This window comes from Ostrinia furnacalis, unplaced genomic scaffold (genome assembly GCF_004193835.3).
Source record: "Ostrinia furnacalis isolate ACB-3 unplaced genomic scaffold, ASM419383v2 OfSCF2094, whole genome shotgun sequence".
Taxonomy (NCBI): Eukaryota; Metazoa; Arthropoda; class Insecta; order Lepidoptera; family Crambidae; genus Ostrinia; species Ostrinia furnacalis.
In genome coordinates, this window is record NW_021132333.1 from 90,299 (window position 1) to 117,733 (window position 27,435).

The following is a 27,435-nucleotide window of genomic DNA, read 5'->3' on the forward strand; positions in this document are numbered from 1 at the left end:
GGTGNAGTTACGATGACGGAACATCGTTACCTTTTTACGTGATAGTAATTCCAGTGTGGTAGGCGTGATATCACCGACATAACGCATTAATGATTATGACCGCAACGTAGAGCTGCGGTCACACAAAAACTGTGTGAACATGGAGTGTATATTATTATCATAGTTGCCACAAAGAAAGGTGCTACAAACGTAGTGGCGACAGTACGTAATGCCGACAATCAATGGCGCGACTGCACATTAGCTCGACGAACGTTAGCGCGACAGAACGATGGAGCGACAAACGAAAGCACGACAGAACTTTGGAGCGACAAACCCTAGCGCGACATTACTTAGGCTGTACTTAAACTGTGTGAACTTTTTGCAGCTTGTTATTTGTATTCATTTATTGGTTCTTTTTGTGATTATTGCGTGTCAATTAAAAAAACATTATTAATTTTGAAATATGTTTCATCATCATCATCATCATGATCAGCTCATGATGCAGGAGTAAGTACCTACGCTCCCTCTAATATTACCAGAGGCCCATCCTCACTCGTCAGACGGGTAGGAATATTATGGCATCGTCCCATGAAGGCATCCAGTTTTTTGCAAGATTTCGTTTAGTAGTACGTGTCTTAATTTTAATATTCACACGAACATCCCGTTGGCAGTGTCCCGAAAAAATCCATCCGGATTCTGTATTACTATATCCTGTAAAACTGGATTTCTGTGAGAAAGGACCGTTTTACTGGTGCTTATTATGGAAACTTTGAATAAGATTTTGTTAATTTAATAAGCTGTTAGCGTCCTAGTAATTTTACTACATGAGCTGAGCGGTAGAGGAATATTCCGCTGAAAGGATTACTAAATTAATTATCGCCCTAGTGGAAAAGGGATAAGAAGTTCTAGGAATTTTACAATGAGTAATTTTACAAGTCAATAATCTCCAGTAGCTACAAGTATACTATACTCAACCTTCACTGGTAGATACTGGAGAACAAACTGAAAATCTCTCTCCATAGGTCCATTAGTTCAATTTCCATCAGGTGAGATGCAAGTCAAGTGTTTCTTCGTTGTGGATTAAAAAAACTAAGCAAAACGGCCAGACAATAGATTATAGAACTTTTACCTGTTTTTATAGATACCTACATAAATAACCCTTCTTATGGCGCAGTCGGGTAAAAAGTCCTAATAGTCACTATTTTCTTCAAATAGGCTTCTTAAAAGTTGGTGAACAGTGGTACCGGAGACATTCGTAATAAAAGACTGCGAAAGAGGGTAGACCGATATTATGTCTGCCCATAACATCTCAACTACCAGTTTCCTCAGTTACTCCGTGATCATGGCGCTTGCAACAGTGCCGAAATATCGGAAACTCGAAACTAGGGTACTTGGTAGCAATCCCGTCAATAATAATTATTCTGTTAGTTACCACGAAAGCTTACAACAATAAATTCTTAAAATCATATAACTTTCACCCTACACCAATACACAATAAATGGGCCAGTGATGAGAAGAAGCAGTGCCAGAAACTCAGTCATCCACCATAGAATCAAATCCGCCACAACTAGCATAGTACCCGACGCAAACGACTAACCCGCTTGTCTTCAAATAAACAAAACACACCTCACGCACACCCTGTAAATGTGAATACACCTTTACACCCCAGAATGAAAGTGGCCAGATTATTTGGCACACCGACTTGGCACCGCGTTTTAAATTGGCATAAAGACCCGAGTTTATTGACTGGAGAACTGGGCCAGAGACGCAAATCTACTGAATAAAGTTTTTTTGCTGTAAAAAACTTGCCAAGTGAATAAATACTGTTTGATAGAATTAATAAATTAATATCATAAAAGTAGCAGGGAAGCGCTGGACGCAGGCCGCTACCAATCGATCAACATGGAAAGCATTGGGGAAGGCTTATGTTCAGCAGTGGTCGTCCTATGGCTGAAATGATCAAAATCAAAATTATCTTTATTTGTTTAGACTAATTAAATTAGTACTTACAAATCGTCAAATGCTCTTATGGAGCCTATACATGTCTCATTCTTTTTTTGCCCTACCAGCGCTTCGAGACAAACATTTGGCAAGTGCTGAGAAGAAGCGCTGCAACAAACTCAGTCGCCTCTGTCTGCCGGTTTAAAAATATAAAAAATATAAAATGATGATGTTGATGATACATAATTAATAGCTACGTCTGCAGGGTTAAGTATTGTATTAGTTGCCTGTGGCTTTGCTCGTTCGTTATAAATAAAGGAGCCTTGTTTTTTCTGAAAGAAAGAAAAAAAGCAACTAAGTTTCTTCCGCCACGTCATCTTAGCACCAGCCTATTTTGTCCCGAAGTGGTGGTAGGGCAAGCTATACAGTGTGAGTCTTGATAATGTGCACATATGAAAATAGATGAAACTTGGTCTAGTTTCGCGATCATAGCAAATGTTTTGATAGGGATAGAGACCATGACATTTTTGGTTTTACAAAGGTGATTCAATAGAAAATAACAAAAAGTAATAAAAACCACCTGTTATGAGGTATTATTTGGAGAATTTTATCGAATAACCAAAAAACACGAATTAAAATGCAGATTTTTCTCAAAATGTATATTTTTTTTATTATTTGTTGCTATTTTCTGAGTATTTTATGTATTTTTTTAGTATCGCCTGTTATTTAGCATTATTACTGTTTTTATTTTATCAGAATATACCCCTCTTAGTTTAAAAGTTATTACGTTTTCTTTACAATAAGTAATTGAAAGAAAAAAATTCTATATTTTTTTTTAAATATCTCAGAACATTTTTTACCTCTATTTGTCGATAAAAATCGGTCTAGTTTCACCTATTTCCATATGTAAGTGCCCTGGAAATGGCCTATGTACTGAATAAACTATGTATTGAATCCATTCATCCACTCACACAAACTTATTCATAAAATATCTTTAGTACGTGTGGAATGGGGTTTAGGATTGTCGAATGTATTGTAGCTGAAATTCGATATTTCTTAGTGAGTTATTATAGGTACAAGTACCTACAACTAACGGTGATGGAAAAGGTAGCAGGATTGATGGATGTGATTGGACATACATTTTGGGAAAATGTTTCAATAGAAATGCTTTCAGTTAAATCAACTATGTCAATCGTCTAGCTCAGTGATGGGCAAGAGATCGACCGCGGTGTACGGTCGACCGCAAAGATGATTTTGGTAGCCCGCGAGAGTTAAATAAACTGAACAGAATGATTGAAAATGAAAAATGTTTTATTTCGCTCTTCTAAACTGTGCCACCCATGGCTCTAGCTGGTAACACAAAGTAGTTAGATTATGTCTAGTGGTTACAGAATTATTATCCTTTGATCTAGAGGTCCTGGATTTGGTTCCCTACATTTTGAAAAATGACTTTGGGGAAATGTAACTGTGGATAGTTTTGGCTCCAGATTTTAAAAACTTTGTAATGTCTTTAGCAAAAATCTAGTAATTTACTTATTTTATTTTTATTTCCATTTGGACGCCTGGTAATGGAATGATAACAAGTAATAATAATTATTAAGCATTTTTGCATTAACTAAAGAAGAGCGTAGGTTCAATACCCAACTGAGTCAATCGATTTTTCAAGTTTAAAATAAATGTCAACACAAAGTCGATTACAATTATAATGTAATTATTGTACCGTATTATTATTAGTAGTAAATTATTTCTGTATCATTCAACGTCAATTATAACTCAATTTAACAGTTCACGAGTTAACAGTTAACTGCTAACTTCAATTAACGAACTACGCAGTATTAATAAAGATTGACGTAATAATAGTTGATCTAAACTGGATGTTCAATTCAAGGCAAATTACATTAAGCAAATGAAGGCCTAATTTCGTGGAAACAAGGTGCATATTTCAACGACATTCAAGTTCGGTGTACAGTTTGTTTCAGTTAATGAAATATTCATCTCAATGTCAACATCATTCAGACCTTATTTGTGATGATTCCCTAAATAGTCAAAAAGTTCTTTACACTACAATAAAGTACCATTTCATCTTAACTGACAGTCAAATATTTGTACTGTTAGATGTTAAAGGGCAGTAGTACCCAACATGGATAAAATAAAACGCGGCCATAACAGCGTATCCTTAAAAAATTTGACAGGTTCATCCAGTGTCTTAGTAGCTCAGTTGGAAGAGCAGTCGCCCGACAAGCGGAAGGTCGTGGGTTCGAGTCCCGACTTAAAGTTTAGTTTGAGAAGCGACTCTATTCGGTAAGAAAAGAAATAATAATAAGGTTGTGTTGTGAACTATTTGACCACATTGGGTGTAACGAAATATTTGACGCTGAGACTGTACAAGGAAGTACCAATGTTTTTGCCCAATGGATGGACGAACTAAATACAATTCTCAAAGCAGATCAATTTAGCAAGATGGCCGCTAGTGGTTTGCGTACTAGACTACAACTCCAACCACTGTTATGGTCTCAAATCTCGCTTTAGGCATGAGCTATAGAGTGTGTGTTACGCATTTAGTGATTTTGGGAAGCGCCTGGATGCAAGAAACGCAGGACCAGTCGTGGAAAACCTTGGGGAGGTCTTTATCCACTCTGTTAGATCATCAGTCCACCGAGTGAGTCTTACACTACGTCTTCCGGTCCGTGGTCGCTCGTCAACTTTTCTACCCCAACGGCCATTAGTTCTAAAATTACAATATTTGTACCTAGTTGAAACTGTTTAATAATGTAATAATAACTTTTCATCACAATGAAATAACAAAGTTCACAAGCCAGCGTAAAGAAATTCCCAGAACGGCCATGATAACACATCTTTAATTCCCTTTGTTTTTGTTTGGCAAGAAACGGCGAAACTCCGCCGTTCCATTGAAAAATTCCCGGAAGTTTGGAACAACAGTATTAATATGTTTTGGAGAACTGCGACAGGTTTGCACGGCGAAAATATTGTTGTTACCATTGTTTTCAACTTGCAGTGCCTTTTGAACACTTCTTATTATGTATTAGGATTGCTACTCACTTAAGCGGCCAGCAGTTTTTATTAAACAACGAATCCGATGCAAAGAAATTACTACAGTACACTTAGGTATCTTGTTCAGTATGTAATTGGCTATATGGACTAAGAGCTAGTGAACGCCAGACTATGTTATTTTATAAAAGCTGAAAGTTGGTCAGCACATGCTCCCAACATAGGCAAGAACGTTGGTGCGTCATGAAGTTTATGTCAGCATGGCTTTGACAGCTACCCTAAAATGATTATCTGGCAAGGGGTTGAAACGGTCAAAACAATCAATAAATAAGTCTGGCGTTGACAACCTCTTAGTCTAAAGTGTTTATTAGTATGTGCGTCAAAGCTTGGCGGCACTTTTTCCGAACATTGATCGTCTAATTTAATTAACTGTGCATGTCGATAAATCCGGGCCTTTTCAAGGCTAGAGTGAATAGGCACTTACAGAGCAGATAATATGTGCTATCCTAGACTTCATCCCACTTAACACCAGGTGCGATTGTGGTCAAATACCTGCCTTATGCTTAACAAAAATGGCGGTCTGTCTATGTGTAACAACCACGACCTGCCACTTGGCATTTTCAGGTAGATTTTGGATTTTATTCATTTGTAATTTAAAGTCATGGCTACGATTATCGCCTACAGCCTGGGTACCTAATGTACAGTACACCTTATTCTTAATCCGTCCTCGAAGGCACTGTTAATGGCCACCATTATCTCACCAATCGCTTGACTAATCTCTACAACAGCCGTCAGACACAGCATCAATGTCATTAACCTAAATCGGTACAACGTTCTAACTGCTGTATTATATAATTTGAATATAGATCATACAGGATGTCCCATTTATTAGCACGTCAAACTGATACCAGTCTACAGTCGTGTGAAGGTCACGCGAAGTGCCTGGATGCGGGCAACGCAGGAATGATTGTTGTGGAAATCGTTGGAACAGGCCTTTGTCCCAGCAGTGGAAGTCATTCGGTTGAAACGACGACTGACACCAGAGGTAAATGAAGCCTAAGACGCATCGGGCAAGTATAATAAGTAATTTTTAAAACAGCTACTATCAGTCATATTTCAAAATTAATCAAACTTTTCTGTGGAATTTTTCTTACAACTAAAATTGGTCATAATATCTCAAAACTTATGAAACTTTTGTATGGACTTGGACATTTATGCTTGTTCAATGCGACTTAGGTCCAGCTACCTCCAGTGTGACGTGCTAATTTTGAGACACCCTGTATGTACCTATGCTCGTTTCAGCCAAGTTGTTCATTGCTGGACAAAGGCCTCCCCCAAGGATTTCCACAACGACCGGTCCTGCGCTGCCCACATCCAGTTATCCGCGATCTTTACCAGGTCGTCGGTCTACCTAGTGGGAGCCCTGCCCATAATACGTCTTCCTTAGTCGCTACTCGCTGCTCGAGAACTTTTCTGCCCCAGCGGCCATCATCAGCTCTACGAGCTATGCGCCCCACCCACAAATACAAATACAAAATACAAAATATTTTATTTCATTACAAAAGTACATTAAATAACATACAGGGTTTGGAGTTTCCTTTTAACCATACAGTTGCTTGTGTTAGCAAACACCGCTCTTGTGTTAACAATATTTAAGTACAACTTATTCATACCCACAGCCATTTAAGTTGGAATTATACAGAATTTCCATGTATAAATAGGCCAATAACGACGATGCCACCAATGTTTGGTCGAGGGAAGCGTGAAGTGCGAGGAGTTTGATTGAGTAGAGTGCGTGTGCACTCATGGATAATTTAGCGTGCACCGATAACACTCAAACATTGGCGGAAGCATGCACACATAAACTATAAACAATTAGGACGAATGGTGGGCCGCGTCTTCGTAGATGGCACTATCGATACCTAGGGCGTATAGGAAATTAGTGCCGGCTTAACAATTTTGTTGATATAAATCACGTGGTTTTTGTATCGTTTGATTACTTGATTCGAAGAATAAAATAATTGAAAGCTTTTTCCCTGAAGTCTTCATTGAAACCCTCGATCGCCTTTTACTTTATTACTTTGTTATTCCCGGAAAATGTGAACATAAAATTTATATTTCTTGACATCAATTAATATATTTTTTAAAAGAAGCCCAGAATAATTGGCGGAACAAAAATGTATTAAACTACAAAACCTTCAATATAGCCTTAAACATCAAAGTTGTACATTTTACTACCTGTTTTAAAACAAAAAGTTCTCTATTTTACATCAAACGTATTTTTAAGGAAGCCGAAAATAATTGACTGAATAAAATTAAGTAGTATTTATAACAGTAGTGTGTTNCTAAGTATTCACTGCAATCGATTAATGAACCGCCGAAATAATTGATTTTATCATACAAGAAATACCCCAGCACTAAATCTATTCCGTTTCACACATTGCGTACATTAAATAAAAAATATTTTTACATCGTATTTAATTAAAGTATAATCAATAGACTCAGATTTTACTATATATTTCAAGACAAGTAGTTAAGTTTACATTTCTTGGATGTTGATTCTTGGATGATGTGACACCAAACAAATTTACATTTCTTGGATGTGCCAGGTGCTGATGGAGTGTCAATGTCACAGCTCACATTCTTTGAGCACCATAGGCACTGTGGCTCTGCACATTTCTCATTGCGGACTGTCAGTCCAGAAGTAGTCTTGAAAACTATCAATGGACTCAAATCTAATGCTCAGGGGCATGATGGCCTGTCACTTGACATGCTGCTGCTTACTNTAGCAAGTGAGAAAACTCAAGTTTAAGTGGCAGGCATATAAGGTACTTTACTACATCAAATAAACGCTCACAAATACTACACAAAGACTGGGTTTTGAAGCGATATCAAGTTAAACACACATCACTACAATTGTTTATTCGTTTTTGTTTACACTCACAAAAACCATGTCACCAAAAAACAAAACGTGCGGCGGATGTTTCCGCAAGATTGAGGACAGACGGAGGTGTTTGACATGCCATACGTGTAAAAAGCACTACGATTTGGTGTGCGCCGGCGTTACTGAGCAGCGCTTCCATGGCACGTTGGTCGGGGAGCATAGGGACCGGTGGCGGTGCGTCGCCTGCGTCAGCGCGCAGCCCAAGCGCGACAATACGGACACGCCGGTCCGGGCCGCTGTCGACGACGGCGTCACGCTGCGGCGGGGCGCCTCCTCCATGAGCCCCGTCGGCCTGGACGTCTCCATGCTTGAGGGGCCGGCGTTAGACGACACCGCGCACAACGCGACTGTAGAGATGCCAGACTTCCACGCCTTCGTCCTTGAGATGAGGCAATTCCGGGAGGAGGTGCGGGCCATGCACACCCGGATCGACGCCGTGTACGGCGAGATAAGGGAGCTGACGGGCCGGGTGATCCGCTGCGAGGAGAAGGTCGGAGCCGTCGAGCAGCGCCTGCACGTGATCAACCTCGCCGTGCAGAGTGGCGCCTCGGCCGGCGCGGCGCGGATGGACGCGCTCGAGCAGCGGCTGGAGGCCGGGGCGGCGCCCGGGCCGGGGGCGAGCGCGCAGCTGGAGCGCACCGTGGCCGAGCTCAGGCTCGAGCTCAACGAGCGGGACCAGGAGGCCCTGCTCGCGGACCTGGAGATCGGCCACCTCCCGGAGGAGAAGGGGGAGAACGCCGTGCACAGCGTCGCGGTGCTGGCCGGCCGGCTGGGCGTGGCGCTGGACGAGCGGGACGTGGTGTTCGCGGAGCGCGTGGGCGCGCCGCCGGCCGAGGCGGGCGGGCGCGCGCGCCGCCTGGTGGTGCGGCTGGCGCGGCGCCACCTGCGCGACGAGCTGCTGCGCGCCGCGCGCGTGCGCCGCGGCCTGGCGGGCGACGGTGGCGGCAGGGTCTACGTCAACGAAAGGTTGACTCGCCCCAACCGCCTGCTCTTCCACCGGGCGCGCGAGGAGTGCCGTAGGTCACAATGGCGGTACTGCTGGACGAGGCGGGGCCGTGTGCTCGTGCGCAGGGGCGATGGCGCTCAAATCTACCAGCTTCGATCGATGGAAGATCTTGAAAGAGTGTTTGGCATTCCATCAAGCTGACTGAACTGCAAAGACATTGAAACCATGCTTAGTATTTTAAGACTGTTAAACAATTACACAATATTGTCATACTTTTGTGCTTTTTTTATACTGAATTCCTCAATATTACTTATTTCTCAATATGATAACTTCATTTTAATTACTCTATTCAATTTTAATTTTTCAATGGTTTTGAGTGCAATCTTAGCCATAATATTATGTAAGTTAGTTAGTTATGTCATTTCTGTCCTTTGTCGATCCCTAATGAGTGGTATTTATACTTATATAACTATACAGTCACAGGCCTTGGGTTAACTAATTTGTTGGTGGGTTTCTATAATGCGGGATCACTATGTACTGGGCATGAAGAATTTATTGTTGCAGTGGGTGGTATAGCCCCAGATATACTGGCTATTAATGAGACCTGGCTTAGGGAGGGGGAGAGCGAGAGGGCTCCTAAACTGCCAGGCTACCAGTTGAAACATGTCCCGAGACCAACTCACATTAGGGGAGGCAGGGGTGGAGGAGTAGGCTTTTATATTCGTAGGGGATTAAATGTCAGAGTGTGTCAGCACCCTAATGCCCATTCCTCAGTTGAGCAAATGTGGTTATCTGTGCGCTTGGTCAATAAGAATATTGTCATCGGCACCGCGTACAGACCGCCATGGCAGGATGTTGACATGTTTCTTGATAACCTTACAGAGACTATTACCTCCTTCCCTAGGGTAGATGGGTTGATACTAACGGGAGATTTCAATATAAATCTACTCAACATAGAGGGTAGCAAATATAAGCAATTCACACAATTCTTACACACACTCAAGTTGAATCAGCTTATCTCTGAGCCAACCCACTTCACAGACCACAGTGCCACTCTTATTGATGTGATATGTACAGACTTGAAAGCTCATAGTGTTCTGGTAAAGCATTCCCCTGGACTAGGTGGACATGCTGTGCTTCTGACCGAGTTTAAAGTCAAAAAGGAAAAACTTGGGCCATACTGGGTTACATATAGGCCCTTAAAAAACATATTACCAAATCTGTTTAATACTGACCTTGAGGCAATTAGCTGGCAGAACTTCGACCATATTCTCAATGTTGACCAATTAGTTGAGGCCTTCACCTTCTGTATTGTTGGTCTGTTTGACCTGCATGCCCCAATCAAAACTCGAAAGTTCAGGCACCCACCTCATCCGTGGATTACCGACACAATCAAGTCAATGATGGGCATAAGGGACAGGCTTCATGCCCAGTACAAGCGGCACAGAACCCCAGCTCTGAAAAAGAGTTACACTGACATGAAAAAAGTGGTCGTGGGTGCAATAGAGCATGAAAAGTCAAGTTACTTCACCAAGCACATCAATAGCTGTATGAGTGACTCTAAACAATTGTGGAAAAACTTGAATAGAGTTTTAACTAACAGAAAGAATTCAGAGGACTTACCTTCCATGTTTAATGATGCACACCAAACAAATTTACATTTCTTGGATGTGCCAGGTGCTGATGGAGTGTCAATGTCACAGCTCACATTCTTTGAGCACCATAGGCACTGTGGCTCTGCACATTTCTCATTGCGGACTGTCAGTCCAGAAGTAGTCTTGAAAACTATCAATGGACTCAAATCTAATGCTCAGGGGCATGATGGCCTGTCACTTGACATGCTGTTGCTTACTCTGCCGCATTCACTGGATGCCATTACTGCAATAGTCAACCGATCCATCCTTGACAATAAATTTCCTGATAGTTGGAAAATAGCACTTATAAAACCAATTCCGAAGAATAACCACCCAACATCATTGCGTGATCTCAGGCCAATAAGTATCCTCCCATGCCTCTCCAAGGTGCTTGAGAGGATAGTGTGTGATCAGCTAACCAAATATCTTGAAGAAAACAATATGCTTCCACACTATCAATCAGGTTTCCGGCGAGGCTGTGGGACGGCAACAGCCTTGGCAGATGTTGTTGATAATATCCTGGCTGCACAGGACCAGGGGAAGGTCACCTTGCTACTGTTGCTTGATTTCTCTAGGGCCTTCGATTCAATTAATATACCCTTGCTGCTGTCCAAGATGAGCTATTATGGTCTCGACCCGGGTACTGTCCGTTGGTTTCATAGTTATCTGTCCGGAAGGCGGCAATATGTTGAGCTGAAACACGCAAATGGTACTAGGTCACAGTCCCAACCTCAGGTGGTAACTCGCGGTGTGCCACAAGGCTCAATATTAGGACCCATCCTCTACATACTGTATAGCGCAGATATAATTACTCAAATCACACACTGTAACTACCACTTGTACGCTGATGACCTGCAAGTCTATGTCTCATTCAATCCAGCCGGTCATGCGAGCGCAATAGCTTTGCTAAATCGTGAATTGGATAGTATCTGAGTGGGCCAGGAACCTTGGTCTCATTATGGATGGCCACTTGAGATTCGAGAGCCATTATAGCTGACTGCGTTCGGAACTGCTTCTATCGGTTGAGGTTGTTGTAAGGTATTAGACCGTACTTGTGTGAAAGGCTTCGAATTTCACTTTGTGAGGCACTGGTACTGTCAAAGCTTAATTACTGTGACACGGTTTACGGACCATGCCTCCTAGCAAGGACTGCAAGACTCATACAGAGAGTTCAAAACTCTTGTGCACGTTTCTGCTTTCATATTCCCCCGAGGACACATGTGTCCCCTTTTCTGAATTCTGCAAACTTGATGAGAATGGAAGCACGCAGGCAGCTGCACTTGACCATCATGCTTTTTGGAGTCATTAAAACAAAAAGGCCAATTTATCTGTATGAGAAGTTGGCTTGGGCACAGGATAGCAACAGATATAATAAAAGAATGTGCATACACACCNACACATGTGTCCCCTTTTCTAAATTCGGCAAACTTGATGAGAATGGAAGCACGCAGGCGGCTGCACTTGACCATCATGCTTTTTGGAGTCATTAACACAAAAAGGCCAATTTATCTGTATGAGAAGTTGGCTTGGGCACAGGATAGCAACAGATATAATAAAAGAATGTGCACACACACCTTTCTCACTCCTCAACATCGCACAGTGGCTTTCAGGGGATCCTTTAGATTCGCAGCCACGCGGTGCTGGAATGACCTACCACCGCCAATGCGCGCCCTGAAAATTAAGAGTACATTAAGAAACAAGCTTAAAACCTACATAATAGAGTTACAGAAGTCAAATGCTCAAAATGTACTCACGTCTAGGTTATGCGCGACACGTGTATGAACATTGTAATTCCAACACCGACGGAGGCCCTGAATGCTTACGGCGAGGGGAGAACGTTTGGTGCCCCTGTCCCATGACGTTTTATGCTCCAAACTTTTTGCCACGTCACTTTCCATCTGCGTGGCAGCGCATGCTCATGCACATATTTTTTTATTTATTGCAAAACTAAAAATCACCCACTCAAACGGCAGTAAAAATAAAATGTTGACACTTGACGGATGAATGATTGACATGACTGATTGACTTTTTTTTTCTTTTTTTTTTGTTTTCTTTTTCTCCCAATTTTAGATTTTATTTCAGGACTGTGACTTATAGCCACGGCATGTTGCTTTTCGTTTAAGTTAAATTTACTGTTGTTGTCGCGATCTCCGAATTAAAGTGAAGTTGTACCTCCGTGTTGTTTTTTATTAGTTTTTTAAAAAATGTAATTTAAGTTTTAGCGTAGTACCTACTTGTTATTATTCTGTGGTTTTAGTTGGTTTTAGTCATAGAGAAAAGTAATACATTTAGTATTTGAACTGATGGTGGCGCCCTCTTGCAAATGTCAAAACAACTTCTTCTTTGTTGATGGCGGTGAACTTGTGCATTTTCGCCAAATTTGCTAAAACCCGTATGTGATGGTGGCGCCCTCTATTTACTATTTACTTTTTTCTTTTAATATTGTAATTTTTATTTTTTATTTTGTTTTTCTCTTTTGTTTGTTTTTTGTGTATTGTCTCATCTCATGTTTGATGTTTGTTTCCAGCTCTCTCCAAAAATGGTCACCGCAGAATAACAGCGTCGTGTTCTGGTTTTATTACACTCCAGAGCATGACACATGCTGAGCGGTGGCCAATTTTGGTTCTAACTTATACTTGTTTTTTGTTATCTCATTCTGTGTGTTATATTTTTTAAGTTTGAACCAAATAAATGTTTTTCTTTCTTTCTTTAAGTTATTTTTATTATATTGCTAATAAAATACAAATATTTTTTCAAAAATATTCTGCATATGTAGTATGCGTAATATGGATAACCTTAAAGTGTCATACGGATCATCTTACGTGAAAAAGACTATAAGGTACCTAAGCTACGTCCCTTCCAAATTCAAGTGCCTACGTTTAGCCGTTTAGGCTGTGCGTTGATATGTCACTAAGTCAGCCAGTTTCTCCTTTTATATTTAGATAGATCAATGTCACTCCTCCCGTACCGCAGACACTAAGTTAAGCGCTAAACCTATAATTACAGCATAAATTTAAACTTTCTTCCGAAACCTGCTATCTATTCCGTCAAAGCCTTCATCTTTAATCTGAACAGCGAAGGACAGGGAAACATCCAACAAACTCGACACGATAACAGCAGATACTCAACAAAACGACAAAAGATGGCCCCGGGACAAGGTCACATCGGTTTTCATTCGCTTTAGTGATGTTAGAAGGGTCGATGGAAATTTTAAACGAAGGTATCGACTATCTAACATTTTCTTGAGGGTAAAAGTAATTTCTTGCGGCTAAAAGTAACTTAAGCAGCTCTTTTAATGCCTAAATCGCTTCGCTCTAGTGTTTTTTGTTACGTAATGACATTTATCCGTGAATAATTTCGTAATTCAAACTGTGGTATTTTTTCTCGAGGGACAACGTAAGTAAAATCCAAAGAGAATGAAGTGTTTAACTGACAACATTAGGTAATTTATGAGACTATAAGTTTCTTGCGAAAAATATATCACCTAATACAGCTGGTAAGAGCTACATTGTTTAGCTTGATATACTGGCATCCATAAATGTATGTATCCATTTTGTTTTTACAACAGGGGAAAATAATAATAAAATGTCATTGTTGATTAAACCAACTATCTCTTGAGCTCTTACAGAACAAAGTCAAAAATAAATTTTCACCACAATTCATCTTATCGATAAAAATCTATCGACACTGTCCCATCACTACCCGAGTGGCAAACGCTATCCATTTATCAAACTATCGTTAGGTTGTCCTTAGAGCATTTTTCGTCAGGACGCGGGGTCACTACATTTTTCTCAATCTTATACCACTTGGCCACTCTCGTAATTCTCGTCTACCCTCAAAAATATTTGAGACTTGTCAACGTGTGTTTTAGGTATAGCTGCCAAGTCAAGATGACTGATGGTTTTGAAGTTTGGCTCGTTCTAGGAACCATTATATCATGGCCGATCAAAGACCGAACTTTAGTTATAATTTGGTTTGTACGCCATATTGATTGGATATAGTATAACTAGCTGCCGACCGCGACTTCGTACGCGTGGATGCCGTTTTACCCCCTTAGTGGTGGAGTCTCGTAAAATCCTTTCTTAGCGGACGCCTACGTCATATCATCTACCTACATGCCAAAATTCAGCCCGATCCGTCCAGTGGTTTGGGCTGTGCGTTGATAGATCACTATGTCAGTCAGTCAATCAGTCACCTTTGAGTAATTTCAGAGACTGCTATGGTTACCTGGAATATTACTTACACTTACTTGTTGATCAACAAATCATTTAGTCAGGCCTCCCCAGCCCGTCTGGCCAGCGTGGAACCTTAATTTCGAACTCCTCCTATGTTGTTATTTAATTTTTAGCGTTAAGAGTCGCATCTCAAACTAATTTGAAAATTGAAAATTATAAATAACTTGAAAAATCCTCCTATGTTCTTCTGATTAATTTCGTTGCGGGTCCAATGACAGTTTAACTTTCCCCCGGGACAAACTTGACCTTCATTGGTTGGGTTTTTGTGGCGGTCAAGCTGTAGATCTGGCTACACAGGAGTTGCAGTGGTGGGAACGAGAGGTGGGAATAGTCCCGTGGCCAGCGTAGGGAGTGTAGGCCAAATCCTCTATTAGCCTCTATAGTCTGGTCCGGGAGCACGTAAAATTTTGTCCAATGACCCAAAGCTACCCATCCTTATCGCTCGCGCGTAATTATGTTGCTGTCACGCTCGCACACTCACTGCGGGCGCCCGTCCCACAGTCTCGACAGCAATATAATTACGCGCGAGCGATAAGGATGGGTAGCTTGGGGTTGGACAAAATTCTACGTGCTCACGGACCAGACTTTAGTAAATTAGAGGGTCGTACTTCTGCAATGGAGACTAAATTACCTGATGATGATGAAATAAAACCCAAGCATAAAACTGATACATTTCCTCCTTAGATTTCAAGAATAAACTGTATTAATAGATTAATGTTTGTGACTGTTCCAAAATGAAGAAAACTTTAACATTTCGTCAGAGCGAAGAATCCAAGATGGCCGCGTGTTTACACAACAATTTTTCAGATATCGCTGGCAAAGTCGATGGCACAAAGAGGCTGCAACGACATCATTAGTCAAACTTAGCTGTCGGCTTACCCCAGACATGGTTGCCTGCGGCGTTTTTGTAAAAACGTAGGTAATATTGCTTTGTGAAAACTTCGTGCGATTTGAAGGATCTGGAAAAAGAAGAAAGATATTTTGACGACGAAAAGAAGTTGCGAAATGTTTCTATTATGGTTACAAACAAGCGATCATTGATTGCGTTAAGAATATCCAATCACCTTAATAGGCGTCTTCAAGCATTCTCGCTTACAATTCTCCAGTTCAAAACTCAAACGTCGAATTTAAACCCCTTGGCAACGCCACGCCGAGTTCCCAAAACTAGATAAGTAGTTTTTAATGAAGCTTCTCGCGAAATCGAACTAAGTACAAACGGCATCTCAAGTTATGCATTGTAGAGTCTTATCTACTTGCAATAAGGGCGATTTTGCAGGCAAAATGTATCTGTGCTGTCGTAAGAACCTACCTATGGAAGTATAGTTCGAAGTGCAAAAGATCTTAGAGATCATTAGTCAAACTCGGGTCTTGTCAGCTTTTATTCTTAACCGAACAGATAATAACTAAGAAAATATCAGTAGTGATGGTTTGTGGAAAACTATTTGGATAAAACATTTAAAAAATGTGTTTTTACCGGAATATCAGTATACCGTAACCGCTGGACTGATTTTGACAGGTATTTCACATAGGTTTTTGAGTCGAATTTAAAAAAATATTAGTATAAAAATTAATCCTATGTAGTAATGTTGTTAGCTGTCCTTTAAATAAATAAATAAACAAACCAGTAACAAAGTGAAATCATCGTAAGCAGAGCAGCGGCTAGAAGCAAGTTTCTAAACGCGATACATCTTATTACCTAAGCACTAAAACTTAAACTGGAATATTCCGTTAGCACTTGAACCATCAGTAGCGCGAACTATCCGAGTTTGGGAGTTGGGAAGCAATTTTCAAGTTTCCCCGCCAGTAATTGATAGGGGGTAAAAAACCTAATATTTGGGGAAGTTTGCTGCTCAATTTCAACTGGTTATTGAGACGAGTTGGCGAGATTTGAACTGTCTGAAAGTTTTTGAATTGAAGTTCTTGGACATTAAGTTTTGAATTGAAAAAAATGATGTCTTGAATACTACTTTTCATTTGCTGAGCTTTTTTACTAAGCTAAGAGATAAATTATAGTTGACATGTAAATTTCCAGTATTTGCTGTATGTACCTAGATAGTAGATCATTTCGAGATATACTAAATCCTTTATTTTAGACCAGTACCAGAGGCAAATGCAAATCAAATCATTTAATTACTTTCAGACACGGTTTTTCTTTTTTTTTTTTTTTATGTGATAGGAGGCAAACGAGCAGACGGATCACCTGATGGTAAAAATGGTAACCGGATGGTATCACGGTACAATAGATGGTAAAAAAGACTCCCTTTACCTCTGGTAAATTGGACAGGGTCGTAGTTCTAATCAAATTAAATGAAATCAATTTTTTTAATTGCATTTTGTATTCTGTTGATGACACTAAATAATTAGATGATGATGATGATGATGAAGATCGCTTAGAAGCATCTCAACACCATCAAATGGTTTTGTAAGCTTATTATTATGCTATCAGCAGACTAAGCAAGCGATCGTCCTGTTATTCTCCTATATTGTAGTCGTATATCATACGAAAACAATTGTATACTACAAAAGTACAAAACATTGACAAATGCCCTGCAATATGTGCTACATCCAACAAATATATTATCCGAAAAATATAATTTCAGCCCAACAATACACGGACAAGCAAGATTTAAAAGGACATCTTAAACGTTTGTTAAATAATAAATATCTCCACAGTTTACTCTTAAAAACATTTACCAAGCTTCAAGATTAAGTAATAAATAACGCCCCAGAAAATTTAGAGGGAAATTTATAATGATGCCGCACAAAATGGAGGCTGCAGCGATTTTGAAATATGTGCCCATTGATTTCTTTATCAAAAGCCTGTTTGTTACTAAAAAAACCCTTTATCTAGACTACCATAACAAAATCCAATGTCATAAGGGTTCCATATTCAACTTAAATGTAGGTATTTAATATTTTAATAGGAATAAAAAATTAAAAAGTCTTAGACTACGAAAAACAGATGAAAATGAGAAAAATTGCGTTCAACACACAAATAACTGTGCGGAGAATATACATTATACATAGATGGAATTTTTCCTGTACCCAACGTCCAACAGGGTCCATTATTGTCTTATATTATTTTTACAACGCCTGCATCCAGCGCCTCCCTGCTACCTTTATCAGGTCGTCGGTCCACCTTGTGGGGTGGACGTCGCACGCTACGTTTTCCGCTACCAACCATGCGATGTGGAAGTCATTGGGGGAGGCCTGTGTTCAGCAGTGGACGTCTTGTGGCTGAAAAGATGATGAAATGTAACGCTTGGAATTCTTTATTGCTTTAAAGAATTTGAATCTGAAACCTTTGGCGTTTTACTAGTATTTCCCGCTCCCGCTACCACTTCTGAATTGTGCCATTTTATCTAGCCCGTTGCATCTCCCCCACGTTGCGTTGATTTATTTTATAGTCATAACAACTGCTAGAAATATAGTGACAAACCCGCTGCTATTGAGATTGTGTGCTGTAATCGTTTGGTGTTAAGTTGTGATAGACCTACTCGTACATTTTGTAATGCTACTAATATTACACTAGCCCTCTTGAGTCTTTGTTCAGACAGAACAAAAGTTATATTCATTAGATTAACTTTTAGTAAAGTCCACAAGCGTAGGACGTCCACAAGGTGGACATAAAACCTCATAAAGGTAGCAGGAAGGCGCTGGATGCAGGCCGCTACCAACCGGCCCTTGTGGAAATCTTTGGGGGAGGCCTATGTTCAGCAGTGAACGTCCTACGGCTGAATGATAATAATGATAGATCGTTTCATATACGAAGACGCGCTCCAACATTCTTCCGCTAATGTTTGAGTTCGATTGGTAGCGGCCTGCGTCCACCGCTTCCCTGCTACCTTTATGATGTCGTCGGTCCACCTTGTGGGTGGACATCCCACGCTGCGTTTTCCGGCACGCGTCCTCCATTCCAGAACCTTGCTGCCCCATCGGCCGTCAGTTCTGCGTACTATGTGCCCTGCCCATTGCCACTTCAGCCTGCTAATCCGTCGGACTATGTCAACGACTTTAGTTCGTTTACGATCTATATAGACTTGGAATGAAAAATTCATCGTCTCAGGCGCACGATTTAATAACAGATCGGTCTCGTAAGCCCGCAGAGGTCAGTCTTATAAATATGTCCGCAGCTTCGCGGCCCTCTTATATTTCCGATGGCGGGTCTAATGTTTTAAATATTATGTGGGGTTAAGGGGATGTTGCTGGAAGATGATTTCGTTTTTTACCCGACTGCGCAAAGGAGGATAAAGTGTCAAGCTCATGGATCCCTATTTTATGCAAGTTTTAGGCTACCTAATTTTCTTTTTTGCTTTATAAAATTTGAACTTCTCTGTAAGCTTTAAAAAATAGTGATTAATTTACATTATAAAGAGCTGAGAGAAAATAACATTGCTGCTATGATCAGGGATCGAACTAGAGACCCCTCTGGAGGAGTTCTATGCAGTAACCATTGGACTATTGTCACCTCGTTTAAAACAGTTTTTGAGAACTGCATACTCCATTGATATCTGCCCTTATTTTGCCAAGCAAAGTAAGAATTGCATACTCTATTGATTCGAAGTATCTCTATGTATAGCACATATTATTTTTTCCAAATGTTTCCAACTTCGACCTCCCTTTAAAAGGATTGAGGTCAATAGTACCTAGACCTCGCGGACTTCTTTGCGGGTTTCCAGAATATTCCATGGAATTGGAAATTCGGACAAAGGTCGTGTCCGGATAGTTTTATATGACGGATTTGGATGGAACGAAATTGGATTTGATTTTTGTGGAGAACAAACGGCGGTTTTTATGGGGGGGACAAATTTGTATAGCTGTCACTTAAATTTGGGTTTGGTGTGACGTTTTACTAAGCAGCAATAAAGTACCAATACTTTCTATCTGACGCATAGCGTTTTAAGGACGAAGCACACTTATCACCCCGGAAAGGGATCGTAACTGTGTCAACTCGAGGCGGTCAGTATTCTTTGTATGAAATTAAACAAAATCTTATCTATGTTTTTAAATGTCAAAATGTATGAGCTTATTTAAAATCGACAAAATGGCGCCATAAACGCTTACCGCGGCGCGCATCCTAGATCTTACTGGTGGCGTAATCATTGTCATATTTTTGTCTTTGTCGACCCTCTCCAATTGACTTTAGGCCAGGGTTTCCCAAACTATGGGTCACGACCCAGTGGTGGGTCGCGAGCGAACCATGAGTGGGCCCTGCCTGTAGAACGACACACCACCCTACCCATCCAACCACTTGGCAGCTGGCGAAATTTCCCATAGGTGGGTCCCGAGTTTGGGAACTTGTATTAGATGATTCTTAGCCCAGACAACTTTGGGAACCACTGCTATAGGCTAATATATGATTTATCCTAAACTCCCCACACTACCTAGACGTATAGGGGCTAAAAACTAACGGGACAAATATGAAAAATAGTTTATATTTACAATCTAAATATCAAATTAAAAGTTGTCAAACCCTTTTTTCTTTGTCTCTGATGTATTTTTTAGAAACATTGTTATTCGTGGAACGTTATGATAAAGGTATCAAACAATATTTCAAAGCGAGCAGAGTTCTATATAAAAAGCTAATTTGAAAATCCCACACATTTGGTTGTTTTTCTTTTATAAATATACGTTGCCGCCGCAGAATATGTTTTAAAAACTCAATTACCTAACGTCTGTTTGTTCTCTATTGTCTTATACATACGTTTTTTAGTGAAAATATTTTCAGTAGGATTACTTCAGCAGGTACGTTTTATGTTTTCTGCTCTTAGAAGTTGTTTCAACATCATCATTTCAGCCATAGGACGTCTACTGCTGAACATAGGCCTCCCCCAATGATTTCCATATCGCCCGGTTGGTAGCGGCCTGCTTCCAGCACCATTCTGCTACCTTTATCAGGTTGTCGGTCCACCTTGTGGGTGGACGTCACACGCTGCGTTTGCCGGTACGTGGCCTCTACTACATAACCTTGCTGCCCCAACGTCCGTCAGTTGTGCGTACTATGTGCCCTGCCCATTGCCACTTCAGCTTGCTAATCCGTCGGGTTATGTCAGCGACTTTAGTTCGTTTACTCCAATTTTGCATTTCCTTAGTTTGAAGTATAGGGTGCAATAAAAAGTCTAGGTATGTATCTATCATATCCAGTGGTCTACTGACCATTTCCCCATTATGTAAAGCTTGTGTTTCGCCTCAAAGGGAAAATAGTTTTTGCATCCGGAAAATATGAAGTCTAACCGGAAACGGCGCGCTTCGCAGAATGGCCAACCTTTTCCGTTGTTGCTTCTATTGTTTTATTTCCGTTCTGTAAAGGTAAAAAGTCGGCTAATTAGAAATCGAGTTAGATCGTAATTAATTAAAACCAGTGCTGAGATAAATGGAGAATGAAATAAGAATCTGTTGGATGGAAAGTTGCATTAAAAGATGATTCTTTTTTTATGCATGACAAGGCAGGTATTTTACCGAAATCGCAATTCTGAAACCTTTATTAACCTATTTATTTATAATTGAGCTTTGGTTAATGGGAAATAATTCAGTTCTAGAATTATGTTATTTTGTTGCGAGTTTTGTTACAATTATTTAGTAGTCAAACAGTGGCAAAAAGAATTACCTACTTAATATTTTTCTTTTTCAGTATGTCACACGCCCGTATTCACAAACATTACTATGAGGTCTCAGTGCGCGTGGACGCACAGAGTAAGACATGAACCAATCACAGAGCTCTATTCAACGCTGTGCGTTTGATTTGCTGCTTCACTTAAGGAAGCATCGTTTGTGAATAGTTAGAGCAGTAGGTACTTAAGTACAGAACTTTTTTCTTGTTTATTAGAGCTCAATTGTTTAAAGAAACTATCTTATACTACCTATTTAAAAACCTTTATTATCTTGCTATTAATGTTTTATAGCAAAACAATTATACTTGACTATACTTAAACGTTCTCCCCATAATATGATCTAAAAACAGGTGGTACCAAACGATCATGAAGACATTGTAAGACCTTTTACGATGGGGGCAAGAAGTATTATCATTAAAATTTATACATTTCTTTCACGGTAGACGGCCACGGCCCCTGGGAAAGATTTTATCGCTAACTAATGCATATTTGAATCGATAAATTAAGTCGGAAACAGACAAGCTGTGTGTATCTGGGTTTGTAGACAAATAGAATTCGCTTAGATAAGTAGTAATGTAGGAAAAAGATAGTGACTCTGCCAAATGTATGAAATATCTACATTAACGCTAATATGATAATGAGGAATGATTTGATTGTTTGAATAAAATAGGGCTTTGAACTACTGGACCGATTTGAAAAAATCTTTCACCATTAAATTGCTACATTATTTCTGCTGAACGTAGATGGCACAGCTAGTTTAGAAAATCTTAATTTCATTTCAGTTTTTACTTTAGTTTTTGGTTTCTTTTTAAATTCGTATTGTTTATTCGAGAATAAATTTTATAATAATACTTACATTAACTTAAAATGACTTAAAAACTAAAATTTAAAAATTACTAATTATAAAAACTATTTACAAAATAAAAAATACTTCACCCCCAGCGCCGCAGTCAGGAATGGTGCCCAAAAGGCTGGCAGCATTGCCACGTTGAATGGCCAGGCTAATTCTCTGACCAAAATAGCTGCCAGCCTTTTGATCACCGGTCACCTCGGTGAGCCTCTTTGCCAGTTCCTTATAAAAGGAACCAGAGGCGGGGCAAGACCTAAATTTGATGTGGGCAAGACAGATTTCGCGAGGCCTTGTTCTGTGGCGACCTGAAGACGGATTTTATGAAATAATAAAAAAAAGTGAACGTCAGAATGGCGGGTGTATGGTCACAGAATTGAATAATATAAATCGGCCATTCNTAGCTATCAAGAATTTATATTTAATAGTCAATGTTCGTATTGTGATATTGTCATCTCCACCTTGTATACATTTTTCAAAATTTTTGATGCGCGAGGCCCCTTGTACCGCGAGGCCGTAGGCGGTGGCCCACGTCGCCTACGCCTTACGCCGCCTCTGAAAGGAACGAGCGCTTGGACCCCATGGTCCCATGGTTTTTGGTTTATATTGACAGTCTGAAAGAGTACGCTCCCTAGTTATAAGACCAATAAAATTAAGCCTTTTCAATTTAATGTAGTGCGCAATAATCCTATCGATTTATTATTATAAAGGGCAAATATTGACTATAGATACAGTTTTAGTAACTGACCCCAAAATCGAAGCTGGAACTCCGTAGGTTAAAATACACTAATGCAATGTTATTTTAGAACATTATTTTAAATTTTCTTCTCTACGATCTCCAGTAGTTAACTGCCTAACGAATTCAGATGCATAATTCAAAATTTCCCTGCAGATTTCACAGAGCAATTTTCTATTATAATTACCTACTTATTAACCACTTTAAAAGTCGACCCCAAAGTCACCCCTCTGAGAATCGAACCCGCACTTATAATTAGCGTTTGAAAGGGCTATTGATTGGATGCAATCATTTGATCAATTAGCCCCACTTGTGGGCTTAATAATTACAAGGACTCTGGTTCGATGCCGCGCTAGTTAGAATGTTGGCTAAACTTTGGTTTGGTCTGTAATTTAAACTAATTTTAGATCTTAGAATTTGGTGCTCAAATGCTGTTTTGAATGTGATGTCTTCATTTTGTGTGTCCCTTCTGGGAGTAGAGCCTAAGGCTGGGTTGTACAATCTTACTTTAACTTTAACAAACGTCAAAAGTCTGTCAAACTCCATACAAAAAACACTGGTTTTGGTTATAGTCACGGTTAAAATAAGGCTTTCAATATGTATTTTGATGAACACGATGAAGATGCTGAAAAAATTATTAAAAGATATAAAGTTTTTACCAGTTTAAAAACCCCTGAGAGTTGAAACGTAAAAGTCGTAGTCGTCGTCGAACTTAATCAAAATAAATCGTCAACTAAGTTTTAACATTATGGAACGTCAATATTAGCAACTATGAGCATAAAGTTATTACAATTTTCTAACGTTAAGGCTGGGTGCACTATCGTACTTTAACTTTGACAAACGTCAAATATCTGTCAAACTCCATACAAAAAACTACTACCGGTACGATAACCGGTATCTTTAAAGTTACGGTCAATGTTAGGTGGTGCAACTCAGCCTAAGAATCCCCTCTCAAAGCAAATTTTAAATAACTTGATAATTTCAAATTATAAAGTTGGTATAGCCACGCGAACGAAACCGCTGTCTAAAACTAGTATGTCTACGTAGAGCTGTGGATTGAAATTAAATAAACAAAATAACTATTTTAGACTATCATAAGACATTTCAACCATCTTAAGACAACGGCCATATCAAATCACAGTTCGTTTACTACAAAAAAATAATCAATTTGTGGTATCCACGGTATATACTATCCCGTGGGATTATGTCTGACCACGCACCGTGGCCGTGGGATACGTTTGAGATTAAATTCAAAACTCAAATGAGATTTTGAAAACGTATTGAATCTAATGGTAAAAGTGGTTTAGGTTTCTTTAAATCCGTGTTTTTTATAAATGTTTAATAAAGAGTATAATAATAATATCTTGTAAAAAATATTTTGAAATAATGTATCTACAGAAAGATCTATTCTTTCTCGTTACGCTGTAACATTTTTGAAAAACCAAAAATCGTAAATAACTTAAAAATCCTCACTAGTCGGAAAAAGCTGTGCAATTCAAATTAGTAAGTAGGTACCTACAAGTAAAAACCGCAAACAAACCCGCGGACTGACCTTAGTTTGTAATTATATCGTTAATTACAATTGATGCTCAGCTGCATAATATTACAATGTAACAACCTATTAGTAAGACATTAAAAGCCTATGAATTTTTATAAGTCCCTACTCCCTACGATATACAGGGTGTTACATGAAATAATACTTATTTTAATTTCTCTATCACCCTTTCAGTTCATAGTTATTAATATGTACCTTAATCTATGAAAATTATTTGTTTCTTTTTATCGTGTTACCTAATAGAGTCCGTTTAAAAACCCTCAAAGACAATTGTCTATTAACACGATAATATTTAAGTCATGCTCTATAACACTGTTTCCTTAATTTTATAGCTACCTGTCTCTATTGCACATGCTAGCATACCTATCGTTTTGTGTAAAAAAGATGGATGGATTCGAAAATATGAAAAATTTAATCAATTATTACAAATATAGCTCGAAAAACTTAACGGATTGCGCTAAAATTAAATTAATCCACTAACTAGATGAAACGGGGGTCCAAAGTTTAACTCTAGCGAAGTTGCGAGCAAAAGCTAGGTTAAAATATAAACATAAATAGCAGACACCCTGTATTCACAGACCGTGAGAAAATCTCAAGAACAAGCGTGTTAGAGCGTGCCTGTTGGACTGTAAAAGTCACTCAACTAAGACAGAGAGGATGTTGTGTTTATGAATGAGCCCAAACACGCCGCCATGTGTTTTTGGTAACTGTTCATATTCTTATATGTATGTTATTATGAATTTTTGTATATATGTATTGGTAAAAGTAATTATCTTTATTTTTACTTTATTGTAAAAAAAAACGTCCTGAGGTGTTTTCTAAATTCTAGTTCATTAATTTTTAATAACTTGTAGTCTAAATAAATAAATATACTTTCTGCTTTTCTGAGCTCTGTGATTGGTTCATGTGTCACCCTGTGCGTCCACGCGCACTGTGAGACCTCACAGTAATGTTTGTGAATACCGGCGTTAGATATACGGTGTATAGTTCAGTGTTAGATCTATCACCCTGTATGGTAGTACTTAACTTAAAATCTTGTGTACAATTTATTTTCATCGCTCTTTTTTTGGGATTCCTTCAACACTAGCAGTATTCAAATCCGTCTCTCACTTGGCTACTTTTTATACAAAAAAATATTTTCTAATAGAAAGTCTGAAATTCAGACGTATACTATAAATTACATCTTGCAGTAAAGAGTTAGCTTGGATGGTATCCAGAAGCAAGTTTTGGCTTTAAATTTACGGCTTTTTCATATATTTTATTACAGATCTTTGGAATTTAACTTGGAAAGGATGTAATCCGCTGCTTTGGTATTTTCAATATAGAAATGGTATATTTGTTAAAAATTATGTTGGTGACTACTAAGAGCTCGTTTCCACGGAGATATCCCGTTTTTTGCTGGATCCCATTTAGTTATACCGCCCGAATAGCACCTGCACGAATAGCACCTTGCCTATTCCGGCCATATAGTCGGCCGTTTGGTGTAGTGGTTCAGAACGGACTACTATGCCGAGAGGTCCCGGGTTCGATTCCCGGCCGGGCAGAAATTGAAATGATAAATTTTAATTTCTGTGACGGGTCTGGGTGTGACTATGTATAATATTTATGTATTTAAAAAAAAAAGTATATAAGTAGTATATCCGTTAAGCTAGCACCCATAACACAAGCATTAAGTTGCTTACTTTGGGGCTAGCTGGCGCTGTGTAAAATTGTCCAAAGATTTATTTATTTATTTATTTATTATTATTTATTCCTCTTAGAGCACCTATCGATATTTTAGTACTTAAAGTGGAATGCGTCAAAAATCCGGCAAAAAATAAATAAATTTAAGCTTATACTAACTCTACTACTATTTAGCTACTACTAACTCTAACGAGCGTATAACTTGAGGCCGCATTGAAGAGTTGCGTAACTCTGAAACGTACATTTTCCGCGCTTCACTTTTTAAAATTCCAAAATGGCGGCTAGAATTCGCGCCAGAAATTATTCATCTCAAACATCTGAGAGTTTCCAACTAGCCGCTACGTAGTTCGGGTGTAGGCTGAAGAAATCAGATAACTCATTTTTCTCATTACAAATTGCATATTTTTTGGTAGGCTGTACAGTGAAATTAAGTAGAAAAAAACAGACTATAAAATTTCTTGCCACAGAAATGCCAATGCCAGCCACTGATTTTAATACGACGTCATGATAACTTCTTCGTCATCAGACTAGTGTGCCTGTGGCTTCGCACGCGTTAATTTATGATATCGATGTAGGTAAATTATACTGGATAGTTTCATCAAAATCTTTTCAGTGGTTTTTGCGTGAATGAGTTACAAACTTCTACATATTTTATAATATTATTAGTAGGATTATAATATTATTAAAGTGCGTTTCTAATAATGTTAAATGAATGGTGTGGCTGTTCTCCTTTGCTTATTTCGGAACGTAGTTCGGCTTCTACAATATTTATAGAACGAGAATCCGGGGTTGAGCGGTTTTTTGCGAAGTTACGAAGAAGTTTTTAAATACCTACGGTTTTGGGCATTAAACCGTTTCTTTTTGTTTCATCGACAAACTTTGGGGTACGGGGTTTTAGTTGTGAGCAACACACTGTCAAGTATTTTGTTGCCATTTATAAAAATAGAGCAATATTGTTTTAATTTTTTTCCCTTTAAAAAATCATTTTTTTTATTTATATAATTCGTTTGCTAATTAACTTCTATAGCTTTATGTAGGTACTTTATATTATAAAGTTTGTTTGTTTGTTTACTTGATAGCACTAATCGCAGGACAACTGGTCCAATTTGAAAAAATATTTTTGTGTTTGATAGCCCATTTATCGAGGAAGGCTTAAGGCTATATAGCATCACCCACAGCAGTAAAGAAAAATATTGGAAAAACGGGAAATATTAGGTATTTAAACTATTTTCACGCATACGAAATCGCGGGCTGTCTACTCACGGACATTGCCCGCGGGCGGCGTGACCGGAGGGAGCGGCGAGCGTTCGGCGAA

At 39.2% G+C, this 27,435-nt stretch overlaps 1 protein-coding gene across 1 annotated transcript in view; it reads left to right on the forward strand.

The window, feature by feature from the left end:
- Positions 1-7,880: 7,880 nt before the first annotated feature.
- Positions 7,881-27,435, forward strand: part of LOC114354619 (nephrin-like) — a 78,077-nt gene continuing 58,522 nt past the window's right edge. Inside the window, exon 1 of the mRNA XM_028307104.1 lies at positions 7,881-8,905. Coding sequence (XP_028162905.1) covers positions 7,881-8,905 — 1,025 coding nt within the window. The remainder of the gene's footprint in view (positions 8,906-27,435) is intronic.